Here is a 27,562-nt window from a genome sequence, read left to right as displayed (position 1 = left end):
TTTTATCGTAGTTCACACTGAAAAAAGTAGTAATAATCACTATCAAATAGATTTGATTCCCATTTTATCACTAATTTCTATTTGTTTTGCATAAGCAAAAAATCGTTGCAAATAACAACTATTCGTAAGAATTCTCCTTTTCTTATTCCATTTTCATATGCGGGTGTCGCTAATGGAAATTGAGTTTCGCGGCAATGTACCAATAGTAAATATTAATAAGATTTTTGTTTTCGCAGAAGTTTAAAAACGATCCATAACGAACCTTGCGATTCTTATCATAATTGTCAGATTGAACTATCCATCTAACTAATGTTCGACCATTAGAACTGTACACTATTATCGGAAATGCAGATTGGTCGTGCTTATATCAATAATTTTATAGCAAAAATATGAAAATAAATATAGGAACTGTCATGCTGTTGCGTTATCTTGTTTTATTTCTTTGTAAAATGTTAGATAAGATCACTTGAAATCTGATCTATTTGATTATTAATAAATCAACAGAAAAATTAGTTGTTAGTAGAATCAATATCAGTTGAAACAGCCAAGGCAAGAATCAACAATTGTAGTATTGCAATTTTGTGATCGATGGGTTCTCCGTGCACAGTCACGTACCCCTCCCGAAATCAAAAACAGATATATAATTATTTAGAAGATCTCAGACATTTGTTACAGAAATAACAAGACAGTTAACGTAAAGAAATGTAATACAATAACAGTTTAAGTGGAAAAGTTTAAAGTGCCTGTTAAAAACACCCGTAAAAGGCACTCCGAAAATTAGGTACATAAGCAATCTTCAGTAACATTATTTTTTTATCTTTGGGCTCCTCCCGAAATGAAATCCTGGGTACGGGCCTGTCCGTGCAATGTCTTTATTGCAATTATCAACGATTTATATTCAATACATTTGGTGGTTGTTTACAGTTTAAAGAATTTATTACCCGTGGAATGTAACGTCGAACAAGAAAACGAGTTTTGTCGACGTAAATCTGGCTAGTTAGCGTAGACCAAGCGAATAATCGGCGAAAAGAATCAGATGGATTATAGTCTTTTTCTCGTTTTAGAAAATAATCTTGTTATTAATTGTTTGTTCATACGTTTATTTTTTTTTGTTTTAGCATGCAATCATAAATAATACTTTCCGGCTTACAAATATAACTAATTGTCTCCATTTAAGAACTAAAAAGTACGATTTTGGTAACACTGACTATTCAAAAATCAAAGTGTTAATCATTGCCCATCGATGTGACGATTTGATGTGAATGTGAATACTCTGACAGATGACTGACATTGTCGGCCCCAGTTGCGAGCAGATGGGGATGATGGTGGTGTTGTTGCTGCATATGCTGCATGGTCGTATGGTTTTGGTGGTGATGATGATGATGTTGATGACTCAAGCCTATAGATCTCGATTCAATAACGCTATCCTCCGTGGAAAACGATCCGCCAGCAGATGTGGTTAATGCTGTCTTCGTAGGCGTGAAGCGTTGTTGTGATTTGATACTGTTTTCGGTCGGTGTTGTTGTACTAATGCAAGATCGACTGGACCATTTCTCCAAGTGGCCTGTTGCAACCGACACTAGCTTTGTTTTTGTGGGCTCGTGAGCTTGCACCGGCTGGAAAATGAAAGGCCATGCCTGAAACGGAAGTCGAGAGAAATTGATTTAAATTTAGCGTGCAGACTATGTGAGTGTAATTTGTTTGAAAACAGAGAAGAGATTGACAATGTGAAGTGCTTCCTGTATGACTGAGTGAAATTCGATATTTTCTTTACAAATATAGTACGACAAAACCTTTTCCTACGATTATTAGACACACCAACAAAATAAACATGACGAACCTGAATTATGTCTGATTGAATAAGTTGTACCAAAGATAACAGCTATACAAGCTCGAAAGAAATTTTCTAACCAAAACGATTGGGACACTTCTCTTGCAATACCCACAAGTATAGCATACGAATTTTACTCCCATGTTGTTCTAATCACGATCGGAATAAAACAAAAAGAAAATTAAGATTTGAACCTACAGCAAAACTAGAATTTATTGTGATGTGAATGCGCCACCCAAAATAGTGTCGATCGTTCATTAAAAAATTTACACAAAGTTCATTATACCTACATACTATAACTATAAATCACTGTCACAATAGATGTGTGATAGAAACAAAAGAAATTATTATCTACAGGTAATCTTAATTTACATAACCTATATGTAGGTTGTCAGTTTAATGCATAGGACGATGAGTTTACAAGCCAATTGCCGTATGTTCGAACACCGACGGGGAGGTTTCTTAGTGTAAATAACATCGAATCACTTACTACGCAATGGTGTTGTACGCTAAGTATCGGAAGTGAAATCTTTTGATGCAGAATGGTAAAATTCCACAAATGGAATGTAACACCTTGTAACACAATGTTTTTGTCATTTATATGCTACGAGATTGATTTTTAAAATTTCCCTTATAAAGGTTTTGGTCATGTTATTCTCCTATGTGCTGACGATGGTCCATTGGCACTTCATATTGTGCAAACTGCATTGGTTCCTGCATGCTGATCAATACCGACCCCGGCCACGTCCGAATGTAGATCTACTTGGGAAGGGAAGAAGTTCGAGGCAAGTTGCTATACAGGAAGGGATAGTACGATCAGACTAGCCAGTTCATCTGTCACAGTTTATCTGCCACAGACAAGTAATTTTTCGGCCGTTTAAATTTGGTCTGGCAATGTGATCACACTATTCACAGTTAAATGACTGCAACAGTCAAGTTTGATTGCCGACAGTCAATACTTTAACATTTGTTATGTTTGACTGTGACAGACTTTTTGAGCATGTCTGTATTGTGATCACATTGATCAGACAAATAAAACTAGTTACAGACTTAAATATGGGGAGTAGGCTGTTTATTGCAGTTTTTCTGCACAAAGTGATCACATTGGAAGAAAGTTTATAAGGCAGAGAACTTTTCACGGAATATTGCATTATGATAAAATATCGATCTGATCTCACAAACGGAAGCTCGTTGCGTTGCTACTTGGTGTGTTGTGTTTCGAAGCAATTAAAGAAGGAATATAAACGTGCTCCTGTTTTTTTTACCTTTTTTTATAAATATCAAAAATTGGTATAGAAATCGCTTTAGAAAATTTTTCCGAGGCCCGGAGACGCATGGTGGATTGGTTATTATTTTAGACAAATCCAAATACTGAACTTTTCCACAGTTTTTAAAAATATGAAACCAAAACTCTCCGATGTATCTAAAAATCATTTATTAACCAAGTATGAAGTGAGCGTTTATTTTGAATTAGAAAAAAATAGTCGAAATAGTTACCATCTTTCTGGCAATTTGTGGATACCTCGAGAATCAGACATCCCATTTTCGACTTCTTCGTAGGAATTGAAATGGTGCAAAATTAATGCGTGGCTATTCGATAAAAACAAATGATAGTCATTTTATTTAAATTCATATTTGTTTTCCTTCCTCTTTTATCTCTGAATGATTTACATTTCAAGTGATTATATAATAAAATATTTCGTCTTTGTTACAGTACTTTGGTTGTTCTGTTTCCTATTTCCTATCTGTATCTTGGTTTTCACTGATTTAGTGTCATTTGATACAAATAGTAGTCGGAAATAAATGAATACGACGGTGATTGAGAAGCTCCCAGTCAAGAGCTTTTATTGTATCCTTCCTGAACTTTGAAACTGATTTTGATTTGACTCTGCAGTATTTTTCTTCAAATGCAAACATAATTCTAATGCTTTCCCCAAATCATCTCTTTCTAACATGATACAAAATTCGACAATTTTTAAATGATGAAAATATACGATGTTGTTTGTTCTATGACTATGATGTATATTTGATATGTTTAGCAGATACCATAACAACAACAAAAATTGAGATTCTTTCGCATCACATGTTCATTATCTACACGTTTGTGTCTTAAGGTGAAATGTAGTGGAATGCGAAAATCGCGTTTTTGATCAATTATTCAAAAACTAGACCGATTTTCGAAAATCCAAAAACACTTAAGTTTTCGAAATCAAATTTATCATAACTAAGTATTCTTAGAATTTTGAAATTTTGCTTTGCCGAGCCGTAATTGGTTTTTGAAATGTATAAACGGTCACTGTTCCGTCCCACGGGGATGATTTTAGAACTAAAAAGTAGTGTTTGTAGCAGAATTTCACAAAGAATCTGAAAATGCAACTCAAAATTATAAAATTTTAGCGAAATCAACCGAAATTTGAAAAAGTTTACATAAACTTTTCTGCATTTTTTTATTGCTTGCGCGCTGCTGTTTCGTATTGAGGTGGTGTGAGAAATGCAAGGTGGACTCGGTGGCATTATATCGTGAGCAAAAATTACATATAAAATTATGACGCGAATTTATGCAGTGTTGAAAAAAAACGAGTTGAATACAATAAAATGGGTATTGTAAGAAATTGTTTATTTTCTAAGTAACTGTCATTTATAATGCTAATAATGTCCAATTCTGTTGAGTTCAATGCATTGATGTTGCTGAAGAAATAAAGCCTGGCTGTGTGATATCGTATAACAGGTATTATTTCAGATTATAGCAATTTTTATAGCAAAACTATAACTTCATCATTGACAAGCTACTGAATGAAATACAAACCAAGTATTATCGTGATACAAACAATGTGATAAACATTGAAAAACAACAGGCATATACAGGTTAGCAAGTTGGTCAATACATACCTATACATATAACCTCATCACTAACATTCATAATTACTCATGATTTATAGCGCTAGTGTAATAGTAATCACTAACAATAACGATTGAATTAGCATACATTCAAAGTGTGAAGGATTCAAAAATCCATTACGTCCAGTCTTTTTTACAAGGCAATATAACGAGAGCTAAGCCCACTGCGCTCAATCATTGAAAAAAGTTCTTGTTTCTATGTGTCCTTTTGTCTTGGTATGCTTTGTGCGACGGTTCGTTCAACTGAAGCGGATAAAATTCGAAATTTTTCGTAATAGGGGACTTAAATGCTAAGCATGTCCAGTGGAATTGTAGGCAAAATAACAGTAATGGTAAAATACTTCATAATCAACTCTCAGCTGGTTACTTCACAGTTCTTCATCCCAGTAATCCTACTTGTTTCTCTTCCGTGAAAAACCCGTCTACAATTGATCTGGTTCTAACAGATCAAAGTCACATTTGTAGTGAACCGATTACACATGCTGACTTTGACTCAGATCATCTTCCAGTAACATTCAGACTTTCCAACGAAGCTATAATTAATCCAATTAGTTCTATTTTCAACTATCATAGAGCTAATTGGTTGGATTACAGATCTCACATTGAAAATCATGTGGATCATGAAACTATTTTAGAAAATTCTGCGGACATCGACACAGCAATTGATAATTTGAATCATTATATTATCGAAGCTAGAAATCTTTCAGTTCCCAAAGCTAAAACTAAATTAAATTCTCCTATCATCGATGACAATCTTCAACTGCTCATTCGGTTGAAGAATGTTCGTCGACGACAATATCAACGTTCTCGTGATCCTGCTATGAAAAACATAGTTAAGGATTTACAAAAAGAAATTAAACATAGATTTACTTTTTTGCGAAATGAAAATTTCGCTAAAGAAGTTGAACAAATTAAACCATATTCTAAACCTTTCTGGAAACTTTCTAAGGTTCTTAAGAAACCTCAGAAACCAATTCCTGCTCTCAAGGAAGGAAATCAAATACTTCTTACAAATGGTGAAAAAGCTCAAAAACTTGCTCAGCAGTTCGAGAGTGTCCACAATTTTAATTTAAACGTTGTGAGTCCTATTGAAAATGAAGTCTCACTGAAATATGATCATATTTCAACCCAAGTGTTATCACACGATGACATTATTGAGACGAATTTTGATGAAATTAAATCAATTATTAGGAAACTCAAAAACATGAAGGCTCCTGGTAATGATGGAATTTTTAATATTCTTATTAAAAATCTTCCCGATGTTGCCTTTAGACTCCTGGTTAAAATTTTCAACAAGTGTTTTTCATTAGCTTACTTCCCAAAAAGATGGAAAAACGCTAAAGTAATTCCTATCCTAAAACCTGATAAAAACCCAGCAGAAACATCAAGTTATCGCCCAATTAGCTTACTTTCTTCTATCAGTAAACTTTTTGAAAAAATTATCTTGTTGAGAATGATGACTCATATAAATGAGAATTCAATTTTTTACCAGAGCAGTTTGGATTTCGTCATGAACATTCAACTACTCATCAACTTGTCAGAGTAACGAACATGATAAAATCAAATAAATCTTCTGGGTTATCCACTGGAGTTGCTCTTCTAGACATAGAAAAAGCATTCGACAGTGTTTGGCACAAAGGTTTAATAGCAAAAATGTCTGATTTCCAGTTTCCTATTTATTTGATCAAAATGATTCAAAATTATTTAACTGATCGTACTCTTCAGGTTAGCTATCGGAATTGTAAATCTGAATTGCTACCCGTACGAGCCGGTGTTCCGCAGGGTTCGAGCGTAGCTCCAATCTTGTATAATATTTTCACTTCTGATCTTCCAAATCTACCCGTTGGTTGTCAGAAATCGCTATTCTGTGACGACACAAGTCTGTTAGCCACGGGTAGAAATCTTAGAGTGATCTGCAGTCGCCTACAAAGAAGTTTAAATATTTTCAGTGATTATCTGTCAAAATGGAAAATTAAACCAAATGCAGCAAAAACGCAATTAATTATCTTTCCTCATAAGCCAAGAGCTTCTTTTCTTAAACCAAACAATAATCACATTCTCAAATTGAATGGCTTGGAATTGACATGGTCTGATCAAGCTAAATACTTAGGTTTAACGTATGACAAAAAACTCACTTTCAAGGATCACATTGAAGGAATCCAGGCAAAGTGTAATAAATATATTAAATGTTTATATCCTCTTATAAACAGAAATTCTAAGCTCTGCATAAAAAACAAATTGTTAATTTATAAACAAATTTTCAGACCAGCCATGCTTTATGCGGTACCAATTTGGTCAAGCTGTTGTTCCACCAGGAAGAAAACGCTTCAAAGGATTCAGAATAAAATTCTGAAAATGATTCTGAAGCGTCCTCCCTGGTTTAGTACAAATGAGTTACACAGACTCACAAATATAGAACCATTAGATGTAATGTCACATAATATTATAAGCAAATTCCGACAAAAATCGATGCAATCTTCAATTGAATCGATTCGCTCTCTGTATTAGTTAGTAGGTTAGTATATAAGTTCCTTTTCCCCATTACACAATACAAGTAGGTTTAGAATTTTCCCTACACAAAAATCTCAGAATTGCGGAAGCAAATGATGTCTTCATGGTAATAACCAAATCATATATATATATATATATATATATATATATATATATATATATATATATATATATATATATATATATATATATATATATATATATATATATATATATATATATATATATATATATATATATATATATATAATAGGGCTGAAAAGTCACCACTTGTGGCTGAACACCCAATTTAAATCTTAATAATTTAATTTTAACTCATATTCCAATAAATAGTTATTAAAAAAAAAAAAGCGGATAAAATTTTGCGCGCATTTTATGACGCTACATTTCACCTTAATGCTCGCATCATACGGGTATAACACATGGATCAATAAGTCCCGAGACTAACAATGGAAACAACATTTTTTTTTGCAAAATTTTTTTTTATTCATCAACATAATCACCTTTTAGTGCTACAATGGTTCCAACGTTTTTTTTCGATGAACTGCTTTCTGAATCATCGACTCGTTGCTGTTTTTGTTCCATCGAAAGCAATCGCGGCACCCACTTGGAAAAAACCTTTTTCATGCTCAATTTTTCATAAAGGATAGTAAATACACTTCCATATGATATCTGTGTCATCTCAGCAATCTCACGGAGCTTCACTTTACGATCTTTCATTATAATTTTTGTCACTTCACTCACATTTTCCGGTGTAACGGCTTCCACAGGTCTACCCGAGCGTTCCGCGTCATTTGTGTCGGTACGACCACGTTTAAACTCGGCGAACCACCGACAAATCGTTGCTTTTGATGGACAACAGTCCTGATAACATTTTTTAATCCATTGTTTCGCTTGCACGGTGTTTTTACCCATTAAAAAACAATGTTTTATCAAAACATGAAACTCGGTTTTTCCATTTTTTAAACAAACTACAAAACAACTTTACTCCAACCTCGATAACTCAGCTGTTTCTAGTCGGATCGACTTAAAATTTTGACCCGTTTCAAGCAAAGGTTAGTACTCTAGAAAGACGTGGTTACTGGTTTACTACGAGCGCCATCTCTGCTTTAGTCTCGGGACTTATTGATCCATGTGTTATCTGCTATTACTAAAAAATCCGGAGTGGCACCGAGATCGAAAACGTGAAAAAATATGTTTCGCAATTGTTAAGTATTCTTCACGCAACAAATACATTTTCAATAGATTGTAAAAGTGAGTGGTAGATTCAAAAATCAAATGCAATGAAAATCCATAGAATCATCCTACCTCCGTAAATATGACAATTAAAGAGTTGAAATTTTGGGAAGGTTGTCTCCAGCCAAGCTCTTTCAAATATGGTATAACGGTATGAATTCGCTTTGGGGGAAAATTCAGATTTTGACAGATCCACAATTTTATTACCGAACGCTTTGTAAGTACAGAAACATTCCAGTACTATGCTTTTGGAGATCCATTGCACTTTATCGTGAAGGGGGAGCTCGGAAAATTCAGTAGTAATTACTTTTAAGAATTCTACGAAATGTGCGATAAGCTTTATTATTTCGACCGGAAATGACGACATTGACAACGCGGTTCGGTGAGAAGTTAGTACACGTGGTTGAGAGATAGAAGTGGGGTCTAATACTCGTTAATCGATTTCGATCGATTTTAAGTACTTGTAAGTCATGTTAATAGATGGTCATTCGAGCCGACTTTATTTACACCGGTTGCAGAAGTACCTGCAATAGCAAAACTGTTTCATTTTGTTGGTTGTTGGTTGTGCTAATTGATTTTTGTTTTATTTTCTTTCAAGAAGCAATAAAAATTATTTCGAAGAATACCACATATATGAGAAAGTGAGAATACGAGTAATACGAGAAAGCCATCAATACACCACTAGGTGGATTAAAACAGGGTTTTTATTACTATCTGGTTTCTACACATTAGAAAAAAATTGATCACGAAACCAACTCTCTTGGGGAAAACCACGTGTACTCACTTCTCACACTGGTGCTGGAACGTTTTGCTTTGTGTTTGGATGAAATAAACAAGTATTTGGTTGTCATAGAATCTGTGGCAGACAACTTCTGCATAACAGTTTCAGAAACATTTAAGCCGATTTTGACTGCTTGCAGACAACTGCGAACCGATTACACTATGATACAGTCAAACTGCACAAGTTTGTGCAGATAAACTGGCTAATGTAATCGTACCTTTAGTAAATGCCCTAATAATATTATAAGTGTTTTTGACCTGGGCAGTCAGCTACCGAGAAAACGTTGAAGTTTTATCATGTTTTGCATTAATATGTATTTTCTACTGAGAACTCGATGCACGAAACGAATAGGGGAGAGTCGGCAGTCTTGGCCCATTTTTCACTTGGCATTTTATAGCTGTGAATGAAATGTATTTAGAAGTTCACTTATGTCCTAATTCATACATAAAATTTAAGCTTGAAATTTTGTCGAAATTAGGCCCAAGACACACTTCATGGCGGGTACCTTTGGTCGCAACTATCATAATTGAAATTAGAATATTTTTCCAATTGAATAAATGTTGAATAATTATGTTTCTTGTAAAACAAAATTTGATTGAGGGGGTACTTGCTCTCGAATTCTTATTTTTACTAGAACTAATATCAGGTTGGCGGTTCTGGTCTTACAAGCCAGTTGTCATAGGTTCAACCCTGACCTGGAAGAATTCATAGTGTCAGTAGAATCGTAGTACTAGCCATGCAATGGTTCTGTACACTAAGAATCCGCTGCGAAGTCTTTTGAAACAGAAATGCTAAATTCCACAAAAGGAATGTAATGCCAAGACTACGCTTTTTTAATATCGTAAATTATGATGTTTAATATCATGCAAGTAAAATTGGAAAAAATATTTATTTGAAGCGAAATTGGTTTCTACACTTGACGCAATACATTCATTTAACATTTTTTTCTGACTTTCTGTGGGGATCAAATAAATTACTCACTTTACTTACAATAAAAAATACTTTTTGACAAGGCTCGAGTGGCCCAGGCATACGCCGACCCAAGGCTGCCGACACTTCCCTACTTTCTGAAACTCTTAAAACTCTGGACAGTCGGCTATCAGGAGTGCCGACATTAATTGATACATTTCATCTTTTGTTTTTTCAAATACATAACCGTTATAACGGTTATATTAACCAATCGAACCATTAACTAAGCAGTTACGCGTTACACGATACGAAGTCATGTCGATATGTACTTCCATTTCAAAACAGTAAAATATCAAATGGATATTCTTCGTCACTTAAGGGGTACTTTACAATCTTAGAAAAACGGACATTGTTGCTAGACGTAAAAGCAGTTTTCTTCGCAGTCGTTGAGCGGAAATTTAAATGAAAAATATCAGTTAGTTTGAAACATTTTTCCAAGCAAACTGATGTTTTTTCTTGAAGATTCATAAAGCAGTAACGGAGGAAACTGCTTCCACGTTTTTTAGCAATGGCTGTTTTGTAAATAGAACCTTAAACAATATTTACGTACGCCCTAGTTAAACATGATTCCAGGAATGTCATCAGATAAACATTTGCACGAAAGTAGACCTCAAGCGCGCGTATCCAATATTTCAATTTTTTTTTTCATAAAATAATCATGTACTATATTGCAACAACAAATCATATAATCTGGGTACAATACTTTGTAGTGTTTATCGTCCAAAAGTTTATTGTTTATTATTGTAAAATCAACAGACACATTGTAGTCCTAATTTTTAGATTACCCGAAGGAGATATCTCACTAGTATCCTGTATTTTCCATATAAAATTTTCCATATACGAGTGATCTTTCTTCGGAAAGTGGTAAAACAATTTTTAAGAGAAATATTTTTCGCAAATTTATATTTCCGCAATGCTAGACATTTTTTTTCGAATCTGTCTTGCCTTAGGTAAAGCTAAGCTGATTAACTGAATTTCACTAGGTTGACTGAATCTCGCAGTCAACCCAGAAAGTGTACGTGATTTATGAATGAGCCCCTACACAGAACCCGAAGATTAGATGACATCGTCTTCAGGTTTGACTATTTTGGTACAACGATTTCAAGCGATTTACAAAAACATAACGCCTCGTGAGCAAGACACAAGACAACCAAGCGCCACTCTCACCACCACAGTTTTCGCTCAAAAACACAAAAAAAAACCTATCATGGAAAAAACACGTTGATTCTAAATTGCAGGCAATTGTAATTCAATTTTTGTTTATATATTTTCGAAAAAAAATCGCGGATCCGACAGTTAATAAATTTAATTTTATTCTTGACATACATTTATTAAGGAAATACAAAGTCCGGGCATTTGACCGGATATTATACATAGGTATCCCGATTAGTAAATCATAACAGAAATATATAGAAGCTGTATCTGTTTTTGATACTTGTTAAATTTTGGTTATTTTAACTACTCACGAGGGGGACGGGTATAGCGTAATGGGTAAGTCAAAAACTTTTACGCAGCCATCTAGGGTTCGACTGCAAACCTCGCCCATAAGAGCAGAAAGTTTTTCTGTCCCGAGAGGTGATTGACCATAAGATTATCTGCTACCAAAATTACTTGGATGTTATGTTGTTATTGCTTTCTGATATATTGAATGTTGGTAAGTTTAGTGTTGAAGGTTGCGATAGATACCCAATCAGATGGCAAAAAGAGAATTATAACAACTGGAGTAATTTATTTCAGAAATATTTTGTAACAAATTTTGAAATATTTTTGGCTGGTAAGCTGTTAAAATAACAAAAATCGTAACAAAAAAGACTCTAGCGGAAACACAATCGTAACAGATTTTGAAACGTTTGTATCATAATTATTATTGAATTTGATATAACTACAGACGTCCGAAAGCAGAAACTTATAACAATAGTTGTAATAAATTAGATAGAAAATTTACCACAGAAAAACTATATCACAGTCAACTTCTAGCATCGTTTTAACCCTAAATTGCTGAAGGATTTCTTTTATTAAATGAATAATTTATTTAGTGATCTGGTTCCTTCTTTTAGTTCTTGGATATTCTGATCAATATATTTCGATATGAAGCAACGGAAGAACTTATTTTTTCAATTAATAAACTTTATCATGAGTCTTGCAAATGAATACAAAACATCATAACTGATTTTGTTATTATATTGTTATCATGAGTTTTAACTTTAAACTGTTTTCATTTGTTAAATATCCCAAAATAACACATATTTTTATACATATCAATTGTTGATAAACTTGAATCGGTTCTACATTTTTAGCCTCTTGGTTTTTTTTTAAAAAAAAGGACATATGAAAGACAATAAATTATTGCCCTTCATATATACTAATTATGGAAAATGTTATTGCCAATAACATTGCTTTCTCACTAACAAACATACCCATATTTCAATCTCATTTACCTCGTCTCAAGATTCGTTTTTTGTATGGACATGCGGAATTGACGAATATCAAATGAAGTCGAATATAAAAAAGAAGAAAGAAGGAAGAGAGAAATAAACAAGACACGTGCGGCGAGATAATGACGTAATTTTGCCTGGACAATATTGACAGCTGCCGGAATGCAGTCAGCCTTCTGACAGTTGCCAGAATTCCTCACAAGCGGGCCTGCTCGCGTACTTTCTGTTTCCAGTCATCCAGTACAAATTTATGCATTATTATTATTGTCGTTTATTTTGCCCCGGTTTTACCCTCCATTTTATATAATTTTGACACTGTCAGTAGAGTATCGATCGTCACGAAACACTTAAAACCATTTTTTTTCGCGGTGTGATCTGTAGGATCAACAGTACCATAATACTCATCATCAGAGCTGCCAACTGTATGTTTCAAAAATCTGTATTTGGCGGAAAAATCTATCTGTACAGTCTAGCTCGAAAAATCAAAAATCGATGTAGTGAAAATTGAATTATCGGTATTTTTAGAGAGCATATCTGTATTCCTGTATCGAGTCCAAAAATCGGTATAGTTGGCAGCGCTACTCGTCATACTTTTTTTTTTTTTCCATTTTCCGTTATCGGGAGGGGCAAGGGCCCCTCGGGTCCCCCCTCTGGGTACGTTCTTGATCTGTCATTAGCAGACAGGATCATTTCGACAGTCCCACGACAAAAGGGCAGTTTCTCTTTGTTTACTTTTTCTTTCACGATTTACCGCACTAATTTTATATTTGACGCCTTACTTTCCGAAAAACTTTCAAGGTAAAACCACAAGCTTTCGATTTACATTGGAAACTTTCGAGAAATTGCTGTAATAATGCTCCGTAATTTTCAAAAGAGAAAGTAAACCAAGAGAGGCTCTCATTTGCAGTTAGGCCCTTTTGTCGTGGGACTATCGGTTTGTAGTGTTTATTGATATTTGAAGAATAGAATTGTGTCAACTGGATGTTCGGCTTTCATTATTTTTAAGGGAATTCTAACATATGAAAGCATTCTATAAAATGAATTTCGCGTCATATCGCAGGCTTTGCTAAACTGTTGTAGTATTAGATGTTTCTAGCAATATGAATTTTTCTTGCTCGATACATTACATTTTATTTGGTTGTTTTTTGATTATTTTCACTAAGTAGTTGTTGATATTGATTGAAGAAAATTGAACAGTTGAGAATATCATCCCAACGAAATCGAAACTATCCAAAGCATCCTCTTTTTTTGTCGGTATCGTTTGTCAGAAGTATTACTCAGGATGCTTCTACCACCATACTACCCAGTCATACTACCCACGATTTTTTCAAGCACGTTCATACGAACAACCACATTATCGCATACATCGCTCTTGTGCTGATGTGCTACGATGCAAACTTAATGTTTTACAAGCATAGTGTTTACGTTCCGGAAAGTGTTTGTTTACCGATCATTTCTGAGATTTGTAAACAATCAATTGTTCTACTGCAGCCATGATGCTATCAACCAGTCATCCGTTATGAGCCGTCTAGATTCCGATTTGAATATAACATATGAGTATGCCATAAAATCATAAACCTCCCACACAAAATCCTCGTTTTATGACATTTGATCCCTTAAACCATCCCGGTTGTATTTGTCTGAATGATGGGCTATAAAAAATGCATTTTAACGACATCCGCCAATATCTCAAGATGTAGAATCGGAAGAGGCAATTAGAGGTAGCTTTCACTCAAACTGTCACCATCATCATTTGTCGGTAGGTTGGAATTCATTCTCTAATGAGTCATTTCGCCGCGTACGGGATCTATTTGTATTAGAATAACTGAAATATCATCGGCGCCTTTTCAAAATTCTTCATCTTCTGCTCGATATCCCCTCTAATGATTGGAAAACATCCACTTAGCGGAACGATTCTCGAAAACAAAGCAAAGAAACTGTATAGCCGCTGAGAAGATTTTCACGCCCGGACAGTTGATACGATCCACCTGGAACTGTCGACCGTTTACGTTTTCAGCCGAAGATCACACAAATCAATTGCGTTATGTTTTATAAATAGAAGGAATAACTGGGTGATTCGTTCGCTCAGGGTTTGGTTGTCTTGGAAGAAAAACTGCATTCCATCAACCGTTGCTTGGTTCTACGATCTTACCGTTTTTGGAGGCTGCGCCAGGTTTGTGGAAAAATCCTCTACTGATTGGCCATCCAAGGTGGCCGCCAGGTAGTTGATGTAGTTTTTGGCCAACCGAAGGGTATCTAGCTTGGATAGTTTTGTATCCACCGGAACCCACGGGATGTTGCGTTTGAGGTTGAAAAATGCCTTGGACAAAACTCGCATCCGTGCTCGCTCCCGAGCATTGGCCGCATTGCGTTGGATTGGGGTGCCTGGTTTTTCGTCTGAAAATATATATGAAATAAATTTGATCACTATACATTTCGATACGGTGCTTAAATTGAACGTAGAACCATGCACATAATTGCCTATTGGATATTATTGTTCAATTTGGGTATATTTTTACTAACTTAATTTTGAACATTTTCATCCGCTTTGTGAACTAAAACTGAAATTTAAACCAAACAACCCGATACATTTTATGATGAGATAAACAAAGGAGGTTAAACAAACGGGAATTCCACCTCTTATCGTTTTATAGTAGACTTCAAAGAAAAAATTTGTGAAAAAATATTTATGTCATCAAATTAAATGGTTTGGAATTGACTTGGTGTAGTCGAGCAAGGTCTAACGTATGAAAACAATCTTAATTTAAACATTTTATTTTTTGTCTTACCTATAAACAGAAATTCTAAGCTCTACCTTAAGAACAAATTATTAATTTATGAACAAATATTCAGACCAGTCATGTTTAATACAGTTCCGATTGAGCTGATGTCCCACCAGGGAGAAAACGCTTCATAGGATACAGAATAAAATTGTACAGAGTTGCACAAACTCACACATAGTATAACAAGGGAATGTGAAAATCGATTAAGTAATTTCCGGGAAAATCGAGTGCGTTTTTTTCTCGTTAATTTGCACATATTACTTCGTAATTCCGGAACCGGAAGTCAAATAAAGATGAAATTCATTAGCAGTCTATGGAATTATAAGACCTTTCATTTGAATAAGAGTTTTTGAAAATCAGTTCAGTCATTTCTGAGAAAATTGAGTTACATTATTTACACATACATACACAAACAGACAGTCGGTTTCCTAAGCGATTGCATAGCCTTTCTATATGAAAAAGGTAAAAAAAACACATACCTGAAATTGAAAATTCTTACACTAATCACCTTGTAATCCCGGTACTGGAAGACGGATCACGATAAATTCCTGGAATTTTCAATGATGTCTTACGAACTTTCATTTTCAATCTAGGTTCGGTCATCGCCGAGAAAAGTTAGTGAGCTTCATACATCGGTTTCTTTATCTCTAAGAAATCGATGTATGAAATGCATTAACTTTTCATAAACGGCGATGTTTCAGCTTGCTCTATGAATTTGTTTCATGCCAGATACTGTCATTGAACACAGGTAGATCTAAATAGCAACAAAGATCAAAATACTAACAAATTTTACCATAATATCTTGTCTTGATGTTTCTGTGCTATCATAGCGATATTAGATGTTTTCTTTATATTTAATCGAAGGTATCAAGAAATAGTACAATATCTGTTTAGTATCAATAGCAGTTATTATATCTTATTCCGTTATTAATAAGGTTTTTCAATTTTATTAAGTACTACTAGCTGAATTACCCGGCGTTGCTTGAAAATGTTTCGTGAAGGCAAGGCCGAAAAAAATCTCGAAATACTCTGGTCTCTGATTGTAGTGAAACATAACTTAGACAGAAACTCGATTGAACAATACTCCGTTCATGTTCAGATTGCGAATGATCAGTGTCCCATCTCAGATCTCATAATAATCATAATTTCCATGGTATTCTCGACAAATTGGTCAGTTTTATATTTGAACCCTTTTGTTAGTAACATTCAAAACACCTTTCTATAAATACCTTTTTAGTTACCTCCGATTTTCATATATATATATATATATATATATATATATATATATATATATATATATATATATATATATATATATATATATATATATATATATATATATATATATATATATATATATATATATATATATATATATATATATATATATATATATATATATATATATATATATATATATATATATATATATATATATATATATATATACATATATATATATATTTATGTGCTTATAACGTACTTAAGTACTTCCTCGTCACAATCGATCTACAATACCTTTGGCTTTCATGGATATAATCACTTGCTACTCCCTCCTCTTTATAAAAAAATTTATGACAATGAATTGCTCCAAATTTTCCATCTGATAATGATTATTTTATAACGAAAGGCGGTTTAACATCATAGCTTCATTCGTACTATAGAATAACGTTTTTATGTAATTTATTTTACCAAGGCATTAACCATTTTGGTCGTTCATCGGGGAGGAAAACCTATAGAATAATGATTCAGTTAATAATAATGTTGTTGTAAACTTATTTACATCACTTTGAGTCGACAGTTTTCTCAATTTACATAATAAAATGCACATTGATTGTATGATTTCGTCAATTCAGATCAATGTTGAGAATACTTATTCCGCCTCCCTCTTGTGAATATTTTTGAGAACCTCACTTAGTTGCTAGAAATATACTGTACTCGTAAAGAAGTACCAATTTTTCGTAAAACCCGATCCATTTTCCCTTTCACTTTCCATGTTCGGGGCACTTGCTACTTTCACTCACCCTCAAAATAACTTTGTAATCTATTTTGATTTAACTTCCTTTTTGTTAGTAAACTTACTACAGATCTCCTGCATGATTACCTTGAGTAGTGTAGAATGTATCTGTGCTTTTCAAAAAAGATCGATTCCCACCTTTGGTACATCTGTTCTTTGATTTTCCCGGCTAATGGAATCAGATCCTTTGAAATTATTTAAAGAAAATTGCGTTGCACTCGAATTAACAACAGCAATACTATCTACTACGACCTTGAAATTCTTGCCACTCTCTTGTTTTACAAAAAATGTGTGATAAAAATTTATTTCCAAAAACCTCTGCTTCTAGTCTAAATGTCAATTCTCTTCAAATTATATAAATTTCATCATTGACCCTCTCCCTCTATGTTAAGGACACTTGCTACACACTTCCCCCCCTAAAAATGTCATGATCATCTCTGAAGAGCAAGAAGTATCTGTGCCAAATTTGATAGCAATCCGTTTTGTAGTTCCGGAGTTGTGCCGTTACAAACATTACATCCCTTTTTAGAGGGACGTACTTCATCCACCCCACACGAATACTCTTCTAATCATATCTGAGCTGCGCAAAAAGTATCTATGGTCTTCAAAAAGTATCGATTCTCGTCAAATTAAATAATTATTTTTCATGACTCCTGTTAAGGTAAAACCGATACACTGAAGAAGGATGCAAATAGCATTCCGAAATACGTATCTGTATTATAACGTTTGATACACTTTCGGAAAAATAGTGACTGTGAAAATAGTGACTTTGTGAGAGTGTAATGACGTGATATAACATAGTGGAATTCAACGGTACAACAACAGTACTATTAGTGAGAACATTCTACTAACAGCTCAAACAGAAATTTAGTGACCATAATTTAATTTTTTAATGACGACCTTTGTTAAGACCACTTGCTAGAGTAAGAAGCACATGTGTTAAGTTTGATAGCAATCCGTTACAAACATTACACCCCCCTTTTTAAAGGCACTTGCTACATCCGTACCTCATTAAAATCATAGGCCCTTATTACCGTTCTCACTTCCACTTTCACATTCACTTCACTTACATGTCACTTCACTTGATTTTACCTATTACCAGTATCACGCATAGTAAAGTGATCAGTGTAGTGGAAAAAACAAATTTTTTGGACAAAATATTGGTGGCGTGATGTTCATAATGACATCAAGTTCATTCAAGTTATTACTTTTGTCTCAGAAGTGACTTCCGTAATAAGGACCTACATTCACTTCACTTGATTTCCACCGTGAAGCGATACCCATAATAAGGGTCACAATCACTTCACTTGGTTTTCACCGTGTGATACCGGTAATAAGGGCCATATGCAAAATGTTTTTATGATCTTAAAAAAATGTCGATTTTCGTCAAGTTATATGAATTTTTTCTTAAAAATACCCTTATACCATCTCAGAAGAGCAAGAAATACATGTGCCAAGTTTGATAGCAATCCGTTCAGTAATTCCGGAGTTATGCCTTTACAAACATTACACCCCCCCTTTTTAAAGGCACTTGCTACATCCACCCCCCATTTTGCATATAATAGATATGATTATCTATTATATGCAAAATGTTTCTACGGTCTTAAAAAGTATCGATTCTCGTCAAATTTGACAAATTTCTTCATGAGCCCCCATGTTAAGAACACTTACTACGCTCCCTACCCTATGAATATACCCTTACGACCTTTTTGGAAGAGTAAGAAGTATATGTGCCAAGGTCGTTTATAAATATTTTGCTCTTGCCTTGATATTAAATAACAAAATTTTATATTTTGTTGCTATTTTCTCATGCAGACTTTGTTAATATGTTTGATATTTTAACTCTTATTTCAAACAAAATGATGTTAATTTCTACTATTGAGATATTTGGTTTTAATTACAAAATTTGTTATTGGTTTGCAAATCATTTCTATCCGGGAAGAGTACTAACGTCTGCTACTTGAGCTTCTCCCCAAACACTTTTTTTTCATTTTAACTGCTAGTCGTAGAACAATTGAAACTAGGGTAAGGGCTCCCTATTTCATCTCATTTGTAAGGACGTCGCCTTCAAACCTCGATTTAGCCACTAAAATCACTATAACTATTTCATATTACTGATTCATTCGCCTTGCTCCACATTGATATTTGATTCACGTTCCTTGGAAATTAAAATAATGTTCATAAAACAACAAAAAACACTTATGAAATGTTCACTACTCTGCTCCTAATTTCATCTCAATGGATTTTTATCCATCCTATCGTTGATCCTTTATTTATCCTATAAATTAGCAATGGCGACAGCAATCAAAACGAATTATTACACTATTACACTCTCAGGTTCAAAATGTCAGAATTCTTCTTAAAAACGGCCTAATGCCAACTATGAGGCAATATACGATATTTTTAAAACCAGTTTGAAATCATTTCAACGTTTAAAAATTTTTCAGTCGTTTCCCCTCGCTTTACCCCTCGCTTTAAATTTAAAATTTTATTGAAAAGTTAATTTGGTGAACTTTAAATAAAAACAAAACTGTGATTGTTACTATTTATTCATCAGCCCTTCTTAAAACAAAGTGTAGAGCCAGAGATGCCATTTATACAGATTTATATGTATTGTATAGATTTTTGCGTTCGCATACTGGTTTAAATCAAAGTACCGATTTTGTAAAGATTTCCTAAATTTAATACAGATTTGTACAGGTTCATATAAAGAAAGAAGTAAAAAATTAGACTTTTCTCTCTGAGTATCTATTAGTTTTTGATTGCAGTTGTTCTTTAAAAGTTTATTAATCAACGGACAAATCACATGTTAAAGTGGAAATCTTTTATGTAGATAATTGATTATGAACACTGACAAACATTTATATTAAAATTTGGAATCAATTTGAACTATTTGAAGCCAGATATTTTCATAGAATATGCATTACGTAGCATTGAAAGTCTATATCTGGTCTATCTGTTTTAACTAATAAAATGATGTTATCAGATTTTATTAGTGAAAACAGATTTAGCATCATTTTATTAGTGAAAACAGATAGACCAGATATAGAGTTTCTATGCAACGTAATACATATTTTCTATGAAAATATCTGGCATCTCTGTGCACAGCCCATGAAACACACACACTTCACAGCGTTATGTTGACGTATAGCGGAATGAAACCAGTGCTACTAGATTTGCCACAATGGTTATTTCATTAGTATTTAACATGCTTTTTGATGAGATTTTGAAGAAGAAAAACAATTTTTGTTTTGTAACATTATGAGATAACTTGGCAACTTTGCGAAACCAAATGAGATGAAAACAAAGCGCAATCATGTGAACTAAGTGAAAAACTTTCATCTCATATTTTTGAAGACTTTTATTGTTTGTCGGGTAGTTTTTGAAGTATTAATTCGTTAATTAAACAAGTAGCAAGTGAACATTACTAATTATGAAGTCATCCAGCATTCAATGGTAGTGTAATTGTGCGAAAAAGTGATCATGTTTTGAGAAGAATCGATTAGTAGATAATCAGAAACATGACGAACTGTAAATCTTGAGACGAAAATGTGTCCTAAATTGAAAAGTGAGTTTATTTGAAATGAAAAAAACGATAACCGAAGAACTTAAAACCATTTCTTTCAATAGGAAAGTGTGACAATAGCTTTTATAATCATTTTAAAACATTTCACAGTTTGGTTCAGGTAGGTTTTAAAATATTATTCATGTTCAAAGTAATGAGGTGAAGGGATGAGATGGAAATAGGAGCTCAGATGAAATAGGGAGCCGTTACCCTATCATTTTGTCGAAATTCGACAAGCATTCATTCGATTAGATTGCTGTAGCATATTTAATAACATTTTGACGTTGGTTGGTCGCGAATGCTATGGATTTAGATGCAGCTCTTCTTACGTTTGCGTTGAATTTTTCTCCATTAAACTGTTTTAATAAAAGAAGTTACGTATGAGTTTCAACTAGTATCCTTTTATCTCGTCCTCAAATAACCACACTCGTTTCACACCTATTTTAATATTTTTATTAATAAATAATAGTTTTTTTTAGTTGGATTCTTCACAAAAGTTGTTTGTAATAATTTGATTTGATTTGATACTATTATTTTGCTCAAGGAAGTATGTTGATACGTTAAGGCGTTTAGGAGCTATGCAATTTTTTTAAATTTTTGAAGGAATTTTTAAGACTAATTCAAAAAAGTTGAAAAAATAACACCCTTCCCATTTTTTCTTAAATTTTTACTTATAATATGATTTTTAGGAATTGCATAGGATACATTTTTATCGATCTGGCATCTAATGAATATTGATATTTGAAAGTTGACTAATTTGTGGTGAAAAAACAATCATAACTTTTTACTGGTAGCTCATATGAAAAAGCTTGGTTCAGCAATTTTGTGCGCAATAATTAGTTCAACAACTCTTCTTAAGACAACTTTTCCATAGAAAGTTTCACAAAAAAGTTAGAAACAAAAGTGATTTTTCAGGGGCCACATTACTTTTACTCGTGAAAATTAATGTAACTCAATCAAATGAAAAGCTAGAGAGGTGCTTTTTTCAGCAAAGTTGCTCAAAATAAAATGTTCTACAACTTTATTGTACAACGAAATCATTTTTAAGTTCAATTAAGAAAGTTAAATTTTCAGATTTCAATCTAAATAAGGACCACAACTTTTGTGAAGTAGCTAACTACAAAAAACTAATATTTAAAGGTAAAAATATTTGTGTCACGCTAATTTCTCGTTTCGGAACAATGTGCAGTGTTTCGTTCAAACTCATAAGATAGAGAATATCTTTCCTGTGCTAATACGTTGCTGGTACTGTTATGGACACATAACTGAGAATCAAGCATATATTAAATCAATTCATTCTTACTTGTATCTTTACTCTGTCTTACTGGTCAGCGGTCAACAACGTGATATTGTAATCACCGAATTCACTATATATGTCAATTGCAAAGTATTAATAATTCAATCTCAAATGTACCTTAATACTAACTACCTGCTATAATTAACTTTTAATTCATTTATAAATATAATTCATTTGAGATTTCAGTTAAACTGAGCGAGAACATCGACACTATACTTTTCTTCTCACTACGATTAGCAGGTTTCCGTTAAGGAGCAAGACTCTTTGCAAGCGTATGAGTAATGCCAACAATGTGTGCGTAAAAACAAATTCCGGCTCTTCTTTTCCTGATTTTACTCGATAAATTTTCCATATGGTTGAAAAATGAACCAATCGGTTTATACTGATTAAAATTGCAATTCAAGAAAAGCGAAAATCTTAGTCTAAAACTCTTCCGTTTTCCTTAAAACTGCTCGAGAAAAATTATTTCAGTTTCAGCTTACTTCCACTGACACATTTGATTAGCAACAAACACATTCCTATATGGATTTCCTCTTGCAGAAATTATTATAAGATATAAGAGCAAATTCAGCAGCTGCAAGATTCATATGGGTGGTCTATAATATAACTGAAACTGAAACAAACGTATCCCCAGCAAGCCGTTTCAGTTTTATTTATTCGAACAGTGCTCCTTTCAAATTTAATACTGGTATACGCTGCCGTTCTTTTTTTTTCTATATTTGAAACACTGATAAAACGCTTATTTTGTTATAATTTCTAAAAAAGTTAATTTTGTTATAATTTCTAGATTTAAATTTTAAAACTGACATAAATTATGCATCTAGTACTAGAGAACTCCTGATCATGCCCTAAAGATTTACGTACTTTCTATTAGTAATCCGTCAAAAAAGGAACCTTGAATTTAACACGCGAAAGGCAATGGATATGGAATGTTGCCGTAAAACTATTTATTTTTTCGGAAAACTGATTTTGTAACAGAAAATATTTAGTTCTGTTTATTTTGTGTAGCACAATCCAATACAAATGCATTGAAGCACTGTTGCTAACTTTTTTATTAGGGAATTAAAATCTACATTCATAAAATGTAAGCAATTTTCCATCAAACGTTAGTGAAAAATTGATCAAAACAGCTTAAAATTCATTTGAGAATAAATTATTGTGAAAAAAGATTGTTTGAATCTCAATCGTGCAATCCACTTTGATAAACTCGGTGCACTGCATATATGAATACACGCAGATATATGGCATACGTACCAAATAAAATGTACGTAATACACAAATTACCAACACAAGTTAACTTGGTTTGATCCTTAATCTCTTTGGTGGTTCAGCTCAGCATCCGTTCCCATTATTTTCGGAAGAGTTGCCAGTCGTGAGGTATCGGTCCCAACAAGGGGCCCGTAATACTGCAGTCCCTCCGGGCTCGATTTTTCTCTCGGCGGCCTTATGTGCAAAATGGTTATAATTACCCGTACCCATAAAAACAGGAACAATTCAAACACTTTGGATACAATCAATAGTTTAAAAATTCATCATGATATTCTATTACTTGGCTATATCACACTATAATAAAAAGTAAGTTGACGGAATGTGTTTGTCGAAGGCAAAACAATGTTACACAAAGCTTTTACATTTTAGAAGAAGAAACCAATTGTCAAAAACCCTAAAGTATGTGAAATGTAACCAAGGGACAAACAAAAGAAAAATAAAATCTTGGAGCGTTTATGTTTTACGTACTGGAACCTGATAATCTGTACTGTATGAAGATACGGTTTCAGAGCGTCATTCGATTTGAACAAAAATCACTGTAAGAGCTTACCTTTTCATTGATCTAATTTCGACTGCAAACTTTTTCCAGGTCTAGGTATAATTGACCTCGACGCTATTGAAGACCTCGAAGCAAAAATCAATTACAAATTTTTAAATCTCTGTACTGCCTTTTTTTCATTGCATGCATTGGTTCGGTTGTAAAAATAGGACTAACATTTCTGATGCAAGCGTAATCACATACACTGGAAAACAATTAAGCATCTCCAACATGAATGAGGTTTTTCTCATATCAATCATACTATCATATATAATACAGGGTCCGCCATCTAACATTTTTTTTGAACTAGCGGTTATTTCGACATTGGTAACCATAATGTCACTACTGATTTGACTGAAACTAAGTCTTATAGTTCCGCTGAACGAAAATGGTTGTGTATACGCTTGAGGAACGCGTGAAAATAGTGACAACTGGGCTTGCAATTAGCTTGAAGAAGACGCCGATTTTTGCCAAAAAGTCATCTTCTCGGATGAGGCACATTTTCATCTTGGCGGGTATGTTAATAAGCGAAATTGTCGCATCTGGGGGACGGAAAACCCGCACGTTATCATGGAGAAGCCGATGCATCCTCAGAGAGTGACGGTTTGGTGCGGATTTTGGTCTGGCGGCATCATTGGGCCATTTTTCTTCGAAAACGAGGCAGGAGCCGCCGCCTCGGTCAATGGCGAACGCTACCGTGCCATGATTAGCTATTGGTTCTTCCCGTTATTTGAAGAGGAAGACTTGGACACCATTTGGTTCCAACAAGACGGCGCTCCGTACCACACAACCAACGCTACGATCGATCTTCTGCGCACAGTCTTCGAAGATCGAATTATCAGTCGAAATTCGAATGTCGTTTGGCCACCTCGGAGCTGTGATTTGACCAGCTTACTTCACGTTTCGCCTTCGGCTCATCAGTGCTTAAAGCAGTTCAAATTGAACTGCCATCTCCGCCTAACAGTTCAATTTGAACCGCTAAGCAGACGCAAAGTTTACACTATTTGTGTAACGACTTTTTGGATTTTGCACCGAGATGCTATATCCTTTCTGATGGCTAGAACGAAAACGAGTGACGACTGACTACTGGTCGCCGCAGAGTGTGAACATTTAGGGGTTTTTTGGTTTGTACAGAAAAGCACATATTTTATTTCAGCTTTCTTCACGTTTCGCCTTCGGCTCATCAGTGCTTAAAGCAGTTCAAATTGAACTGCCATCTCCGCCTAACAGTTCAATTTGAACCGCTAAGCAGACGCAAAGTTTACACTATTTGTGTAACGACTTTTTGGATTTTGCACCGAGATGCTATATCCTTTCTGATGGCTAGAACGAAAACGAGTGACGACTGACTACTGGTCGCCGCAGAGTGTGAACATTTAGGGGTTTTTTGGTTTGTACAGAAAAGCACATATTTTATTTCAGCTTTCTTCACGTTTCGCCTTCGGCTCATCAGTGCTTAAAGCAGTTCAAATTGAACTGCCATCTCCGCCTAACAGTTCAATTTGAACCGCTAAGCAGACGCAAAGTTTACACTATTTGTGTAACGACTTTTTGGATTTTGCACCGAGATGTGATTTGACGCCGTTAGACTATCTTTGGGGGGCTATCAAAGATAAGTGTTATGTGGACAAGCCAGAGACAATTCAAGCCTTGAAGGACAACATTCGTGCAGTCATAGCTGAAATAAAGCTGCATACAATCGAAAATGTACTAAAAAACTGGACCGACCGTATGGCGTACTGCAAGGCCAGCCGAGGCAGCCATTTGAATGAAATTATATTCCACAATTAACCGGAAGGATTGTACTTTAAAATGAAAAAATAAATTTTGAAATCGGATGAACCGTTTGTGTTTTTTTGCATGTTTTAAAAAAGTTAATGGCGGACCCTGTACTGTGGTATTCTTTAAAATAATTTTTCTCGTTTCTTAAAAAATAACCGAAGTCGGTTTGTTTGACCGTCTACTGATAAAAACTATCAATTGGAGAAGATTTGAGGTCGATTTAAAAAAAAATTACGGTTTTTCGCCATTTTCAGTGATGGAATAAATTTTTAACACACTTTACCCTATATTTACGGATCCGGATGAAATTCAGGAATCACGTATGGGACCACAGGACCTTTCATTTGAACTTAAGTTTATAAAAATCGGTCACGCCATCTATGAGAAAAGTTAAAACACATATTTTCATTTTTTGCACATTTTACCCCATAATTCCGGAACCGGAAGTCGGATCCAAATAATATTCAGGAATTTTGTATGGGACCACAAGACCTTTCATTTGAATCTAAGTTTGTGAAAATCGGTTCAGCCATCTCAGAAAAAAGTTAGTGCATAAAAACATAACCTTTCTGTATGAGAAACGCAAAAAGAAATAATCGGCTCCCTCGGCGAAATAGCACATGGTTAAAGTCGAAATAAGCTTTAAAATGAATCAAATAATCAGTTTCAAGTGCCAAGTAATCTACCTGCTTCATTGCCTTCGCTGTTGGTAGTAAGCAAGTTCAAACGAATAGAATTATAAATGGAGTAAAGTATTAAAAATGAAAACTGAAGGAGGAAACAATTAATTTATGTGTATTCTGTGATTGATATTTCAGCTGCTTCTTCTGGTTTGTCTTTCGTCTATTTTCTTGAACCAATTACAATGTTTTCATGAACCTCATTCGAAGGCCGCTCTCACACTATTGATAGAGATATTTTGTTACTTCAAGAGTTCAACTGACGGTGGTTAAACTGAACCTCGATTGAAGAGAAACGAGTGATGAACTGAATGCTGCCCGTTCGGACCATCAGCAAACATTGTGTGTGTCAGAGAGTGAAGTTTACTGCAGTAGAGAGATCGTCAATGTGCTCCACATTCAGTTTCAATTGAATTGAATGAAGTTTTACTGCACTGATTCTAACACACTCAGCATAGAGTGTTTGAAGTTTATTTTCTTTTTCAATCATAGAGATCTTAAAAGCATGTTCATCTGCTCAAAACGTGATATGTGAGATGCATAACAACATTAAACTGAAACATAACAACACTAAAACTGAAACCCATGCTCTAACAGTGACTATATCTACTTTTGCTTTTAATATATATTTGTATATTTGTTAATACGTGGCCTTGAACTTACCATTAGAGCTCAATTCGTCATCAAATCCATCTTCTAGTAAATCCAAATTTGGTGTCTTTGCACGTTTCTTTTTGGGCATTTTATTAAACTATATTTCACACTTCACATAAGACTAGTAACTGTTGAAATGTAGTATGTTGAATCTTTAAAATTAAATAATTTAACTGTCAGAGAACATTTTCTATATTGCACATTATTCACGTTAGTTACTGCTGCTCACGACGCGGCACGAGTACTACTGAACTGGATCTGTTTTCCGATCGGTATCTTCGTTGGTCATTCTTAGGTTCGATGAAGCTGAAAATGC

At 34.1% G+C, this 27,562-nt stretch overlaps 1 protein-coding gene across 1 annotated transcript; it reads right to left on the bottom strand.

Annotated features, from left to right (window-relative positions):
• Positions 1-1,095: 1,095 nt before the first annotated feature.
• Positions 1,096-27,538, bottom strand: LOC131433692 (neurogenic differentiation factor 1). The gene is made up of 3 exons (XM_058600228.1): positions 27,256-27,538; positions 14,814-15,058; positions 1,096-1,637 (listed from the first exon to the last, which is right to left on the bottom strand). The coding sequence occupies exons 1-3, from the start codon at positions 27,332-27,334 to the stop codon at positions 1,227-1,229; spliced, it is 735 nt and encodes a 244-aa protein (XP_058456211.1). The 5' UTR covers positions 27,335-27,538; the 3' UTR covers positions 1,096-1,226.
• Between the last annotated feature and the right edge of the window lie 24 nt (positions 27,539-27,562).

The sequence above is a fragment of the Malaya genurostris genome, chromosome 3 (assembly GCF_030247185.1).
Source record: "Malaya genurostris strain Urasoe2022 chromosome 3, Malgen_1.1, whole genome shotgun sequence".
NCBI lineage: Eukaryota > Metazoa > Arthropoda > Insecta > Diptera > Culicidae > Malaya > Malaya genurostris.
This window is presented reverse-complemented; position numbering and strand designations above follow the sequence as displayed.

Excerpts from the sequence above, each read along its gene's own strand:
- LOC131433692 (XM_058600228.1), bottom strand. The coding sequence starts at position 27,334 with ATGCCCAAAAAGAAACGTGCAAAGACACCAAATTTGGATTTACTAGAA. Across the intron at positions 15,059-27,255 it reads TGACGAATTGAGCTCTAATG|ACGAAAAACCAGGCACCCCA; the intron begins GTAAGTTCAAGG and ends ATATATTTTCAG. Across the intron at positions 1,638-14,813 it reads TGGCGCAGCCTCCAAAAACG|GCATGGCCTTTCATTTTCCA; the intron begins GTAAGATCGTAG and ends CTTCCGTTTCAG.